Source organism: Mobula hypostoma, chromosome 18 (assembly GCF_963921235.1).
Source record: "Mobula hypostoma chromosome 18, sMobHyp1.1, whole genome shotgun sequence".
Classification (NCBI taxonomy): Eukaryota; Metazoa; Chordata; class Chondrichthyes; order Myliobatiformes; family Myliobatidae; genus Mobula; species Mobula hypostoma.
This window is the reverse complement of record NC_086114.1, coordinates 12,588,986-12,605,105: the sequence shown is the minus strand read 5'-3', so window position 1 is coordinate 12,605,105 and position 16,120 is coordinate 12,588,986. Positions and strand designations below refer to the sequence as shown.

General features: G+C 42.0%; 1 protein-coding gene across 1 annotated transcript in view; it reads right to left on the bottom strand.

The window, feature by feature from the left end:
• Positions 1 to 3,090: 3,090 nt before the first annotated feature.
• etfa (electron transfer flavoprotein subunit alpha) overlaps positions 3,091 to 16,120 on the bottom strand; it is a 74,599-nt gene continuing 61,569 nt past the window's right edge. Inside the window, exon 12 of the mRNA XM_063070456.1 lies at positions 3,091 to 4,052. Coding sequence (XP_062926526.1) covers positions 4,017 to 4,052 — 36 coding nt within the window. The 3' untranslated portion in view covers positions 3,091 to 4,016. The remainder of the gene's footprint in view (positions 4,053 to 16,120) is intronic.

Genomic DNA, 16,120 nt, shown 5'->3' with positions numbered 1-16,120 from the left:
GAATCGAGTACTGACTGAAGAGGCCTTTTGAAGGATGGTTCCCAATGGAATAGGAGGACCAGACTCTAATCCCCCAGTTTAATCTCTACCCCATTCTATTTGATAATCTTTGGTTCTTAACGGCTAAGGAATCTTTGCTTGTCCACAACTTATAACTACAATGTGATGGTAGGCTATTGAGCTGAAAGTTGACTGTTTCTTTTTCCACTGATGCTACCGACTTGCTGAGTATTTCCAGTTTTTAATTCATATTTTCCAGTATCTGTAGTAGCTCGTTTCTGAAGAAAAACTAGAGGTCATTTCACTGATACCCTTTACAAATCATAAGCACAAGAGATTCTGCGGATGCTGGAAATCTTGTGCAACACACACAAAATGCTGGAGGAGCTCAGCAGGTCAGGCAATACCTGAGGAGGAGAATAGACAGTCGACATTTCAGGCCAGAGACCCATCATCGGGACTAGAAAGGAATGGGGCTGAAGCAAGAACAAAAGGATGGGGGAAGCGGGTGGCCGTGGGGAAAAAAGGAATGATGCGAGAAGCTGGAAGTCACATTGCAGGGATAAGTGCCCAGAAGGGTAGCAATGGGGAGGAACAATCAGACAAAGAAGTTGTGGAGAGGCTGCGGAAAGTGAAGAGAGGAGGGGAGGGGAAGAAGTGCCTGCTGGTGAGATCCTGTTGGAGATAGCAGAAGTTCACAGTTTATATACTGTTTGCTGCAATATACTACCATGGGGTCATTTTCTTGCAGATATTTACATGACAAATGAAATGCAATAGGATTTTATGAAAACAGACAATCAATGAGCAAAAGAAAGCAAATAGCAATTCAAAATAATATTGAGGACATAAGTTGTAAACAGTCCATGAAAGCGAGTCTGTAGGTCGCAGAATCAGTTTAGAGTTGAGTTAAGTTATTCAAGAGCCTGATGGTTGTTCCTGTACCTGATTGTGTGTGATCTAAGGATTCTGTATCTCCTCTCCAATGGTAGTAGTGAGAAGAGGGCGTGTCCTAGACGGTGGAGGTCTATGATGATGGATGCAGTTTTCTTGGTGGGGAGGGCTTTGCTCTAATAGACTGGGCTATATCCACCACTTTCTGTAGTCTTTTCCATGCCTGGGCATTCGTGTTTCCATACCAGACCATGATGAAACCAGCTGGGACATTCTCTACTGGGCATCTATAGAAGTTTGTCCAAGTTTTTGGTAACATGCTGAATCTATACAAACTTCTAAGAAGTGTTGTCATACATTCTTAATGACAGCAGTTTCTTGATGGTCCCAGGACAGATCATTATAACACCAAGAAATTTAGAACTACTAATCCTCATCACCTCTGTTCCCCTATGAGGACTGGCTCATGAACCTCCAGCTTTTTCCTCCTGCAGTCGATAATCAGCTCTATAGTTTTATTGACATTGAGTGAGAGGCTATTGTTGAGGCATCACTCAACCAGATTTCCAATCTCCCTCCTAGATACCGATTTATTGCCATCTTTGATTCCACCAATAGTAGGGTTGTCCGCTTGGCACATGTCATGCTAAGTGTTACACCTGCCACTAGAACCCTCCCTCACCACTATTCAGGGCCCGAGATGGCACTTCCATATGAAGGACATTAATCCTTCGGTGTTATTTATTGTGTTTGGTGCTCCTGATGTAGCCTTCTCTACTTCGATGAGACTTGACAGAGTCAAGCATCTCCACTCTGACTGTCGCACCAGCCAGTCTTTCCTCACGGCCATCTATTTTAATTTCACTTTCTATTTCTACACTGACACAAATTGGAGGAGCAATATCTCATATTCCATCTGGGTAGCCTCCAACCTGATGGCAAAAACATCTATTTCTTTAATTCCCAGTAAAGCTCTTTCCTGACCATCCCCCTTTTTTCCCTCATCCCTGTGGCCCCTTTATCCCTCTTCCCTCATGATCTGCCCATCACCTTTCTGTCTGATTTCCCAACTCCCCTTTATTCTGTGACCTACTGTCTTGCACCAGATTCCGTTTTTTTTTTTAGCTCTTTGCCTCTCAGACCCATCATCTCCCAGCTTCACTTACCAATTTCTCTTCCACCCTGCCCCCTCTCTAATTCACCTATCACCTGACAGTTCCTGCTCCTACCCCTCCTCTTTGTACTACTTCTGCTCACTTGGCCTGAAATATTGACTGTTTAGATGCTGCCTGACCTGATGGGTTGCTCCATTTTGTGTGTGTTTTGCTCCCATTGTAACAAATAGTACACTATTCTTCCTGCTTGGGAATAAGAGTTTGCAATGAGCTCAGCCTTCGTGATTTATGCCAGTTCGCTAACAAACCATTTTCCAGAAATGCATCCCTTTCATAAAATCAAGGAATAGCTGTGTGTTAAACCTTTTTTTAATGGGTTCAACAAAGAAACAATTTAATTGAGCTGCATATAAAAACTCTTGATGGAACAGGGCAAAATTCCACATGAAGTCTCCTATATTTGGACCCCATCTGCTGATCACCAGCTACCATTACTCCTTCCATTTTTCTCCAATTTACAAGGACATTGCCAGGACTCGAGGACCTGAATTACAGGGACAGGTTGAATAGGTAAAGATCTTATTCCCTAGAACGTAGAAGACTGAGGGGAGATTTGATTGATTGAGGTTTGATTGTGAGGGGTTATAGATAGGGTAAATGCAAGCAGGCTTTGTCCACAAAGGTTGGGTGAGACTACAAGTAGAGGTCATGGGTTAACTGTGAAAGGTGAAATGTTTAAGGGGAACATAAGGAGAACTTCTTCACTCAGAGGTTGGTGAGAGTGTGGAATGAGTTGCTAGCAGAAATAGTGGATGTGAATTTGATTTCAATATTTGAGATAAACCTGGATAGTTACATGAATGGGAGGAGTATCCAGGGCTATGGTTCAAATGCAGGTCACTAGGACTAGGCAGATTAATAATTTGGCACAGATAGATGCACCATAGGGCCCGTTTCTGTGCTGTCGTGTTCTATGACTCTGAGTATGACTATTTAAGCTTGTAGAGTCTGGTGATACTTGGTAAATAACAAGTCGCTTTATTTGTGTGTTGGTGGTACTGATTATCTGAGAACACAGATACACAAGAGTAGCCATACAGTTTATTTCCAAATAGTATTTGGCTGGTTACCATAAAAATTGCAAAGGATAATTTTTTCTTAAATTATTTAACAATCAAACAATTACTTGGTTTCCTTCTCGTTCCTTCTGCAGTTCCTTCCAGAAACCCTGCAGCTCAACTGTGCCGTTGCATTACCAAATCTCAAACTTTTCCCAACAGAGCCGTCTTGGCTCTTGGCTATTCTGCACTTTTCTGCAATTGTTTTCCTTCCATTTACAGTAACCTTCCACAGTAACCCAATAACTGGTGTGACATGGAGGTTAAGCTGAGCTGCTGTGTTTTCCTGCAGTGCAATACTATTTATGGTACTCTCTATAGGACTTCTGAATTGTGATGGGACAACTTGCTCTTGTGGCCAGGGCAGTGAAATAGCCTTCAATAATCAGAGCCTTTCCCCTTAGTGTTATCAATGAGATAAGAATACCAGACCCAAGATATACCCTTAAATGCTTGTGTTCTCAAATGAAAATTAATGCTCTTGCTCTAAATGTCCTTGAAAGCAACCCGAAAATTTCCTGGTATTCTTAAATTGTTGCCACAGTTTGTTAGGAAGATGCTGAGTTTACTCTAAAAGGAAGATAACAGTTTCAGGCATACTCAAGAATTATCACCAAAGTATGTTTGACAGGATCCAGGGTTAGAGGATGTGGGCACCGATTTCTTGGAATGGTGCAAAAACAGGTAGTATTCCAATTCTGTAACCTTAATCTAATGGGTTATAAAGTAAATCAAGTGGAATCAGTTGATTGCATTGATAGAGATGGACACCATGTGCATCAAAGTAATGTTCAGTATTGATAGATGCATTGTCAGCACATCATATGCACGTTGTACAGGTCCAATTCACGATCTGGTATCCATTTGACCTAACTGTAAAGCCTTAGAATTACTTATCCAGAAGAGCAGTCATCTCTGGGACAGCCTGTGAAGGAAAACAGGTACACTCAGATTAAGTCTGTCGTTTATTACACAAATCCTTTGCAATGCATTCAAGACATTTGTTTTTATTTAAAAAAGGAAATAATAACAGATTAACAAAGGTGAGACAATGGTGCTTTCACCTTTAATTTGACATACTTTGAATTGACAATAGAATAGGGCATATCAAAATTACAACCAGAAAGTGCCAACAAGTCCCCTCCAGTACTCATTATATCCAGACTCTTGTAACTTATGAATTTTTGTAACTACTGCCTGGTGGCAAAAGGAAAGCCAGTTCCTTTGACTCTTAAAGAGATTCTGAAGGTGCTGGAAATTCAAACATTACACAGAAAATGCTGGAGGAACTCAGCAGATCAGGCAGCATCTATGGAGGTTAATAAACAGTTGACATTTCAGGCCAAGGCAATTCATCAAGACTTCCACTCTTTTACATCTCTTGGCTCCAACCAGATTAAAGAAATTAGCTTCTGGTGCCAACATAGCATAACTTACTATCCCAAACCAGTTTTAGCAACTTTGAGTTAACAGTTAAAGTACCATGCTTTTACCCACACCCAAGAAATGATGAATGCAATCCTTCCAATCAAATATTGCAGATATTCAGTGCAAATTTCTAGCCTTTCTGAAGATGGCACATGGTTTCCACCTACCCTGACCAAGTCTTCCAAAAGCAAAATACTGTGGATGCTGGAAATCTAAAGTAAACACGGAAAATGCTGGAAATACTCAGGCAGCATCTGAGTATTAGAGAATCACAGAGTTAACATTTCAGGTCAATGACTTTTCATCAGAGCTCTTCACAGATGCCATCTGTACTAAACAGCATTTCAATAACCATATAACCATATAACAATTACAGCATGGAAACAGGCCATCTCGACCCTTCTAGTCCGTGCCAAACTCTTACCCTATCCTAGTCCCACCGACCTGCACTCAGCATTCAAGCATTCTGTTTTTGTACTTTTGCTTTGTTGGGCACCTTCGCTCTGTCCACCACAAACGACAGGATTTCCTGGTGGTTACCCATCTCAATTTGACTTCCCATTCCCATTCTGACATGTCTCTTAATGGCCTTCTCTGCTGCCATGATGAGCCCAAACTCAGTTACAGGAGCAACACCTCATACTCCATCTGGGTAACCTCCAACCTGATGGCATAAAAATTGATTTCTGCAACTTCCTGGTAAATTTGCCTTAACCATTCATCATTCTGGTTACCCTTTCAATCCTGCCCATCACCTGCCTCTGGTTCACCTCTTCTTTCCCTTTCTTCCATGGTTCATTGTCTTCACCTATTCCTCGTCCTTCTTCTTCATCCTGTCTTCCACCAGTCCCCTCTCAGCTTCTTACTTCACCCCATTCCCCACCTGGTCTCACCTACCACCTGTCAGCTTGTATTCCTCCACCACAACCTCCCCCTCACCCCACCTTCTTACTCTAGCTTTTGTCTTCTTCCTTTCTGGTCCTGATGATGAGCCTTGGTTCGAACGTCAACTGTTTATTCCCCTCTAGCATTTTCTGTCTTTCTGCAGATTTCCAGCATCTGCAGAATCCCTTGTGTTTCTAATAGGAATTTCCTATCCAAACGTGTAAGGCTGTAGTGACCAGAGCAAGTTTTCCAAAGTGTGTAAAATCTAGTTGTCCAAACTATAAAGACTTGGGAATAAAGTACATGAAGCAACAACAAAAACACTCTTGTATTTCACTTTTTGGGTAATGTTTAGTTGTCCCTAGATGCATCAAAGTTTCCACAGTTTTGAAATTTGTACAATAAAACCTGCCCGGAAGAGCTTTAGCTTCACAGGAGCAACACCGTTCTTCATTCAAAGGGAGAGGATTACCACTGCACAAGGTGACTCTCTTGTGACATAAAGCATCCAAGGAAGAAATCAAAAGTTTTAAAGAAACATCTACTAATTCCAAGGTGGTACATTTGGTAACAAGAAAGACAGAAGTCTCATACTCTTTGGGAAAGCGTGAATGGGATTAACAAGCAAAAAGATCTAGGAGTGGAATTAAACAAATCACTGCAAGTTAAGTAGACAGGATACAAAGTACTGGGGGGAGTAATTCTCAGAACGTTAGAATTAAAAAGGAAAGGTGTGTTAACCATTTACAAACTTGGTTTATTTTGAGAGAGCTAATAACTTGGGTATATAAATATTAGATGGTTGTTAATAAATCAAAAACAAAACTCGAGAAACTTCTTACTCTATTGGGTGATTGTAATATGAAACACTCTACCACTGAGTTGTGGAGATAAAATGTATAGATGCATTTAAAGGGAATAAAAAGTATGTTAACTAGAATTGATGCTGTAAAACCACCAACAGCAAGCAGAATAGGCTGTATGGACAGTTGCAAGAAAAAGTTTGTGAACCCTTTGCAGTTACCTGGTTTTCTGCATTAATTACTCATAAAATGTGGTCTGATTTTCATCTAAGTCACAATAACAGACAAATGCAATCTGCCTAAACTAGTTGCACACATGCAATTGTACTTCTGGTCAATACACCATTTAAACAATCACAGTCTAGACTAAAAACAGTATGTGAACCTCTGGGGTACAAAAAGCTATTTAGAATCAGGTGTTCCAATCAAAGATATGAGATTGGAGTTATGGGTTTGCAGAGGTGCCCTGCCCTATAAGAAAAAAGACACACCAAGTCAGGTTACTGACAGAGCCTGTTCGTTTCAAGAAAGATCTGTTTATGTGCACCATGCCTCGATCAAAACAACTTTCAGATGATCTTCGAAGAAAATTGTTGAGATGCGTGAAGCTGGAAAAGGCAACAAAAGCATTTCTAAAGACCTGGGTGTTCATCAGCCCACAGTAAGACAATTTGTCTACAAATGGAGGAAATTCAGTCCTGTTGCTACTCTCCCTAGGAGTAGCCGTCCTACAAAGATCACAACAAGAGCACAACATGCAATGCTGAAGGAGGGAAAAAAGAACCCAAGGGTAACAGCAAAAGACCTGCAAAAATCTCTAGAACATGCTAAAGTCTCTGTTCATGTGTCCACTATAAGAAAAACATTGAACAAGAATGGTGTTCATGGAGGAAACAACTGCTCCCCAAAAACAAATTGCTGCATTTCTCAAGCTTGCAAAAGACCACCTGGATGTGCCACAATGCTTTTGGGACAAAGTTTTGTGGATAGATGAGACAAAAGTTGAACATTCTGGCAGAAATGCACACCGTTATGTTTGGAGAAAAAAAAGGACACTGCACACCAACACCAAAACCTTATCCTAACAGTGAAGCATGGTGGAAGGAGCATCGTGGTTTGGGACTGCTTTGCTGCCTCAGGGTTTAGACGGCTTGCAATAGCTCAGGGAACAATGAATTCAAAATTGAATCAAGACATTTTACAAGAGAATGTCAGGATAGCAGTCTGTCACTTGAAGCTTAATGGAAGTTTGATGACACAACGAAACAATGATCTAAAACGTAAGAGTAAATCAACAACACAATGAGTTAAAAAGAAGAAAATTTGAGTTTTGGGTTGTCCAAGTCAAAGTCCAGACTTTAAACCAATTGAGATGCTGTGGCATGACCTGAAGAGAACTGTTCATACAAAGTATCCCAGAAATATTGATGAACTGAAACAGTTTTGTATGGAGGAGTGGTCTAAAATTCCTTCTTGCCATTGTGCAAGTCTGATCAGCAGCTACAAGAAATGTTTGGTGGAGGTTATTGCTGCTAAAGAAAGTTCTACAAGTTATTAAATATAAGGGCTGACATACTTTTTCCAGCCTGGACTGAATATTTAAACAATGTGTTCAATAAAGACATGATGAGTACAATTGTTTATATGTTATTAGTTTAGGCAGATTGTGTTTGTCTATTATTGTGACTTAAATGAAGATCAGACCATATTTTATGAATAATTAATGCAGAAAATCAGGTAATTGCAAAGGGTTCACAAACATTTTCTTGCAACTGTACATCACTGTAATTGAACTCAATATATGACTAAGAAAATGAGAACCAGCAAGAAACTGAGACCAGTGGGGCAACAGCCACTCTTTCTTTTGGCTATAAGGCTCCCATGTCAAATCACCATGAACATTCCCAATCCAGTAAGAACTGGGATTACCAATGCCAGAGTATTGTTACTTCACACACCTCACAGAGGGTACACCAGCTCATGAAGAAAATTTAAAGAATATTAAGATTGTAAAATAGCTGCTACTCTTCACAGGTCAGTTCTCCTTGACTTGCCAGTGTACAGAGGAAAAAAATTCCACTCCTTAGAAAAAGCCGCAGAGGGGTGAAAACTCAGCCAGCTCCATCATGGCCATTAGCCTCCCCATCACCCAGGACATCTTCAAAAGACGAAACCTCAGAAAGGAAGCATCCATCATCACGGACCCTCAAACCCCAGAACACTGCTACCATCAAAGAGGTACAGGAGCCTGAACATACTCAACATTTTACGAACAGCTTCTTCTCCATCAAATGTCTGAATGAATATTGAACCCATGAACACCACCCACCACATTATCACACTATTTTTGCACAACTTAATTTTTTTAAGTACAGTATAAATTTCTTATTGCAATTTATATTTTATGTATTGCACTGTACTGCAACTGCAAAACAAATTTCATGATATATGTCAGTGATAATAAACGTGATTTTAATTCTGAGTATTAACAATTACTGACTTGAACATAAAATTGATTTTCTCTTAAGCTGAATTGTAGTAGAAAGAATATTCCTGCAGTGAATGGATTGATTTCCTCTCAATAGATCTGGCTCACATTTACAAAGGCAAGGATTCAAATCAAGTATGTGGGCCATTTATTTATACAGGATTAATTGATTCAGTAATTGCTCACTGATCAGGTTAGCCTGTGCTCCATTACACCCAACAGGCAATGAACTCCATAGAGTCTGTTTAATCATAATAGAAACCTGCCAAGTTTGTTTACCCTGGGGAACAGAAATTCTACAAATTGATTACTAAAGATAGGAGTTATTTAATCAATGTGGAGGGTTGTCTGTGAAGCTAATAACATTTTAAATCTTAAATGTGGCCTTCATTGTCACTCCTTAACTGCCCTTCAGGTGACAATGAGCCACCTCTTGAACGACTACACAGGTGCTCCCACAGCAATATTAAGGTGCGCTGCGATTCCGATTTTATCCTCAAGCCTCAGAGAGAGGGAGAGGTCCTTAGAAATGCTTTTGTAGCTTTTCCCTTCAAACCCCCACCCCCACCGCCCCTCACGAGAATCTGCTGCATGCACATTGGCTGCAAGGATTTTTACAGCTGCTGTAATTTTGAAAACAAGGAATTAGTCTGAAAATACTTTGGCTCATCGTGACACTTTTAAAGAGATGACGTGGATGCAAATAATTCACTTTATCCGGGCTTAGGGAGGGAAACAGGACTGATGTAGGGTTTCAAACTAAAATGTCGACCATTCATTTTCTCCCACAGATTCTTCTCAATCAAGTTCATCTAGCAGATTGTCGATTGCTCCAAATTCCAGCATCTGCAGTCTCGTGTCTCCAATAAAACCTTGTCATGCTACTTCAAAATCCATTCTCTCTCTCTCTCTATATATATATAGATATATGTAGTAACTGAACTTCCACAGGCCTCAAGGGGAGAAAATTCCAAAAATTCACTGCCTATCTTCCCATTTGTTATCCTTGGTCCGAGATATCCTGACCAAGAGATTCCTGCTTAATCACTGTAGGAATTTCTTTTCTCTTACAGCCAGTAGCAGGAATTGAACTCCGATTGTTGGCACTGCAAAGCGTTACGTTAACCACTACGCTACCATCCCACGTAGTACTGAAGCAAGCCCTGATGGTAGATGTTCACGTGAACAGCAAGGAAGAGCTGTACTGGGTTCAGTTATAACGTTCCCTTGGTCATATGGCCTTACTGTTCTCAGTCATGGACCAAGGTCACAAGGAATGGAGAAGGAGGTGAGAACGGAGGAAGGGACAAGGCCATAATCAGAATCAGCATCAGGTTTAATATCACTGGCACATCAGGAAATTTGTTATTTAGTGACAGCACTACAATGTAATACATAATACAAAAAAACTATGAATTACAGTGAGTACTTACAAAAAAAATTAAATAAGTAATGCAAAAAGAAAGAAAAAAATAGTGACATAGTGTTCAAAGGCTCATTATCCATTCAAAAATTTGATGGCACAGGGGAGGAAACTGTTCCTGAGACATTGAGTGTATCTCATCAGGCTCCTGTACTTGATGGTAGCAATGAGAAGAGGTAATGCCCTGTGTGACGGGGGGAAGGGTCCTTCATTATGGATGCCACTTTCTTGAGGCATCGAATTTTGAAGGTGCCCTTGATGCCTTGATGTTGGAGAGGCTAGTGCCCACAATGGAGCTGGTGAGTTTACAACTTTCTGCCCCTTCATACCAGATGGTGATGCAACCAGTTAGAATGCCCTCTACGGTCCATCTGTAGAAATTTGCTAGAGTATCTGGTGACAGGCTAAGTCTCCTCAAACTCCTAATGAAATACAGCTGCTGCTGTGCCTTCTTTGTAATCGCATCGATATGTTGACCCAGGATAGATCTTCAGAGATATTGACACCCAGGAACTTGAAACTGCTCACCCTTTCCACTGCCAACCCTCAATGAGGATGGGTGTACGTTCCCTTGACTTCCCCTTCCTGAAGTCCACAATCAATTCTTTGGTCTTACTGATGTTAAGTGCAAGCTTGCTGTTTCAACAGCGCTCAACCAGGTCATTTATTTCGCTCCTGCACATCTCCTTGTCACCATTTGAAATTCTGCCAACAATAGTTGTGTCATTGGCACATTTATGGACTCCGTTTGAACTGTGCCTAGCCACATGGTTGTGAGTGTAGAAAGAGTAGAGCAGTGAGCTAGGCACACATCCTTGAGGTACACTAGTGCTGAGTGCCTACAAGAAGGATTTGTTATTTCTGATTCTCACTGACTGTAGTATCCCGGGGAGGAAGTCAAGGATCCCGTTGCAAAGGGAGGTACAGAGTCCCAAGTTTTGGAGCTTGTTGAGTAGAACAGAGGGTATGATTATGTTGAATGCTGAGCTGTAGTCAATAAACAGCAGCCTAACAAAGGTATTGCTATTGCCTGGGTGATCTGAGGCTAAGTAGAGAGCCAATGAGATTGCATCCACTACAGGCCTATTGTGTATAACCTACATAGACTATAAACCTATGTAGTGTATTACCTACATAGACTATAGATCTAAGGCTGAGTAGAGAGCCAATGAGACTGCATCCACTATAGACCTATTGTGGCGATAGGCAGATTTCAGCAGGCCCAGATCGTTGCTTAGACAGGAGTTGACTCTGGCCATGAACAATCTCGCAAAACACCTCATCACTGTAGTTTTGTGGGCAACTGGGCGACAGTCATTGAGGCAGCTCACCCTGCTCTTGTTGACCACTGGTATGACAGTTCAATCTCTCACTGCTCCGACTGCAGCAGTGAGAGATTGAGGATGTCCTTGAACACTCTCGCCAGTTGGCTGGCACAGGTTTTAGCGCCTTACCAGGTACAACATCAGAGCCTAATGCCTTGCGAGGGTTCACCCTGTTGAAAGACATTCTGATGTTGGTCTCTGAGGCAGAGATCACTGGGTCATCAGATGCTACAGAGATTCGCACAAGTGTAGTTTTATTCACCCTTTAGAAGTGAACATAAAAGGCGTTGAGCTCATCTGGGAGTGAAGCATCACAGCCATTCATGATGTTAGGTTTTGCTTTGTAGGAAGTGACGGCCTAAAAACCTTGCCAGAGCTGACATGCATCTGATTCCATCTCTAACTTCAATCAGAATTGCTTTCTTACTCTTAAAATAGCCTTCCACAGTTGGTACCTGGACCTTTTGTATAGTTCTGGATCACTGGTCTTAGGAATATTTGATAGTTCCCACTGGAGACGCACACAGAGTCGCACTTACCGGTGCCATCTTGTCCATAATTAAAAAGTTGGTATAAATATAATTTAATTTGTGTCCAAAATTTGCATTTCAAGATGATAAATCTACTATCAGAATGCAACAAACAAGATGCTGGAGGAACTTAGTGGGTCAGGCAGCATTTCAGCTCAGAACCATTTCCCTCCACAGATGCTGCTCAACCTGCTGAGTTCTTCCAGCCTCTGGTTTGTTGCTCCAGATCCCAGCACCTGCAGTCTTTTGTGCCTCTGTCTTTACTTTCAGAATTGACTCCAAATTGCCAACCAGTAATAAAAACTTGTTTTTACACTGAATCACATTAAACAACATTTCTTACCAAGCTGCTCAAGGAGAAATTAAAGCAGATGATAGAAAGTTTTAGCAATGCTAGTTTTTAATGAAATGACTTAATGGAAAGAAACACACACACACACACACACACACACACACACACACACACACAGGGGCAGGGAGCAGCAAGATGGGAATTTAAGATCTCAGAGCACAAGCAGCAGAAAGCATTGGACAAAATTATGGAAGTGGCTACTCATAGGTATTGATAAGAGGTCAGAATTGGAAAAGCACAGCCATCTCAGAGCATTGTAGGACTAGAGATGATTAGAGAATTAGGGTGTTTCAAGTCTACGAAGGAGCGGGTGTTAAAGTCGAGGCTAGCAGCTGAATTCACACAGTTACAATCAACCATCAGTTATTACAAGGAATTTACTAAAACAATGCTGCTGCCTGTTGTGCTTCAGAAGGTTAGTAAATAATTCATGAATAAAGAAAAGCCAATTGATAAAAAAATACTCCAGCTACATCAATCACAGTAAACAAAGCCCCCCTTCTGCCAAGAACTCTTGACTAGCTCCCATCACATTATCACTATTCTCGACTACTGATTGCTCATCACAGGTATTTGGTTGAAGATGGGAGTCGGCTATGCACGGACACTCAGTGACCACTTTATCAGGTACACTTGTGCATTAATGCAAACAACTAATCAGCCAATCATGTGGCAGTGACTAAGTGCATAAGACATGTTGACATAGTCAAGAGGTCCTGTTGTTGTTCAAACCAAACATCAGAATGGGGAAGAAATGTGATCTAAGTGACTTAGGCGACGGAATGATGGTTGGTGCTATATGAGGTGGTTTGAGTATCCAGAAACTCCTGGGATTTTCACATACAACAGAGTTTACAGAGGATAGTGCAAAAAACAAGTGACATCCAGTGAGCGGCAGATTGGAGGGTGAAAATGCCTTGTCAATAAGAGGTCAGAGGTGAATGATCAGAATGATTTAAGCTGACAGGAAGGTGACAGTAACTCAAATAACCACACAGTGAAAAAGTGGTGTGCAGAAGAGCATCTCTAAAATCACAAAATGTCAGACCTTGAAATGGAAAGGCTACAGCAGCGGAAGACCACAAGCATACGGAACTACGCTCAGTGGCCATTTCATTAGGTACCTCCTGTACGTAATAAAGTAGCCACAGAGTATAAATGTTTGTTCAAATGTACAGAAAAAGTGATGAAAACTAAACCCAGTCACTCTTGCTGAATATCAGTTACTATATCTGATGAAAGGTCCTGTGGTCATCACAGAGCGAGAGAATCCCAGCTGAACTCGCCAGTGATGGATACAGTCCCTCAATTATTCAAGAGATGTGCATTTCCATTAACTGGAAATAATGCCGTCCTACAAAATTTATTAGGGAAATTGTCTACATGTTGTTTCTACCTCCCATCACTTTGTCTCTGGATTATTAAAAACCACATGTTTACTGCCCAGCCAGCAGGCATTACTTAGATAAAACTATTAATCTTTGGCATGGATTCTTCCCTCTTGCCTTCTGGGATTGTACTGCCCTGTGGCATCTCCCATACGCACACTAAGTCTTGTACACATCAAGAGCATTAAACAGGAGCAATATCCCCAAGGGCAGCTGTACACATTACCTTGATGCTTCAGATAGACAAGGTAGGCTATTATATAGTTCAGCCTAAATCTATTTCCATGAACACTTTCTGACCTGCACAATATTTCTAGCACTTTGCTGTTTTTAATGTTTGTAACAGTGTTCTCCCTGGCACCAACATAGCATGCCCACAACACACTAACCCTAACCGTAAATCTTTGGAATGTGGGAGGAAACTTGAGCACCCTGAGGAAACCCAGAAGGTCACAGGGAGAACTCCATTACAAAGATAAGGAACATAGAAAACCTACAGCACAATACAGGCCATTCGGCCCACAATGCTGTGCTGAACATGTACTTACTTTAGAAATTACCTAGAGTTACCCAGGGCCCTCTATTTTTCTGAGGTCCATGTACCTATCCAGGAGCCTCTTAAAAGACCCTATTGTATCCGCCTCCACCACTGTCGCCGGCAGCCCATTTCACGCACTCACCACTCTGCATAAAAAACTTACCCCTGACATCTCCTCTGTACCTACTTCCAAGCACCTTAAAACTGTGCCCTCTCATGTTAGCCATTTCAGCCCTGGGAAAAAGCCTCTGAGGAGAGGGATGACGAAGGGTCTCGGCCTGAAACGTCGACTGCACCTCTTCCTACAGATGATGCCTGGCCTGCTGCGTTCACCAGCAACTTTGATGTGTGTCCCATGTGGACCTCGTCAGTTAGCTCTGAACTGGAATGGAAGCAACTCATCCTCAATCCGAAGGGACAGCTTAACAAAGGTTGAATAGGTGAGGACTTTATTCCCTGAGCACATGAGAATGGGGGAAGAATTAATAGAGGTATACAAAATTATGAGGGGTATAGATAGAGTAAGTGCTTTTTCCACTGAGGCTGGGTGAGACTAAAACTAGAGGTCATGGGTTAAGGATGAACGGTGAAATTTGTTAAAGGGGAACATGAGGAGGAACATCTTTACTCAGAGGGTGGTGAGAATGTGGAATCATCCGCCAGCGGAAATGGTGGATGCAGGTTCTATTTCAACATTTAAGAAAAATTTGGGTAGGTAAGTGGATGCGTGGGGTATGGGAGGGCTATGTTTTGGGCACAGGGCAATGGGACTAGGCATGAACTAGATGGGCAGAGGGGCCTGTTTCTGTTCTGTTGTACTTTCTATGACTCTCTGGAGGAAAGAGAGTATGGAAGTTTAAGGAGGTTCATATAGTGTGGTGAATGGAGTGCCTTGCCTGAAATACTTTCAAGGTTCCTGAGTGTTATTGGAGCTGCATTCATTCAGTCTGGTGGATGGCTGTTCCTGTGAAAGGTGGACAGGACTAATTAGGAAACAAAAGCAGAGAATTAGATAAGCTAAAAGGTGAAAGGTAGAAGCCAGTCAACAAGGCAGTCAAAAGGATGGGGGTGATAGATTTGCAACTTCATAGAAGTAAAAGCGTCCAGCCTTTTGGAACAGCTCAGTCAGCAAATGCATGAATAGGACTTGCTACCAAACCACATCCTCATATGCTCTTGGGTTAAAACTGGGAGAACAATAACGAAGGTATTTCATAAATGGTTGATTGGTTGGCATCCATCTGTCTTAAAGGACAAAGGGTGATGATGATCATCATAAGCTGGGTGAAAGTAATGGAGATCCCGAAAAGCCCAGTTGTCAAGATCCCCCTCTCAGGCTCACCAGTGTAGTCCAAAGGAAAGCTAATGAAGCAATATGTTTGGCACCAGCTTGGCTGCAGGAGCTGCCAAAAGGATGTTCAATGACGTCCAGCTGCCTTAGGGGCTCCACTCCGGATTTTCTGTCTGGGTTTACTCCCATACCCTTCGTCTTTCCTGAGGCTGCCCACAAGGCAGTGGGGTTACTTACCCATAGCTGAGGGATCTGATTCACGAGCACCAGGGTGTGTCCACACACTGGTGGGCCTGCATACTACATGTGCAGGGGCCAGACCTCCCCGTCCTCTGTAGCTCAGCCTGAGTCTGAAAGGAGACCAGTTTCCCTGTGTCACCAGCGAGGAGGCACTATATGAGGCTTGCTGTTAGAGAGGCTATGTACTGGCAGGCAGAGCCTTACACCTTCTCGCAAGTCTGCTAGCCAGCGGTGGATGCTGAAAATGAGGGCAACAAGTACTACCCACTACACCAGATGTGTCACAACAAGCACAACAAGCC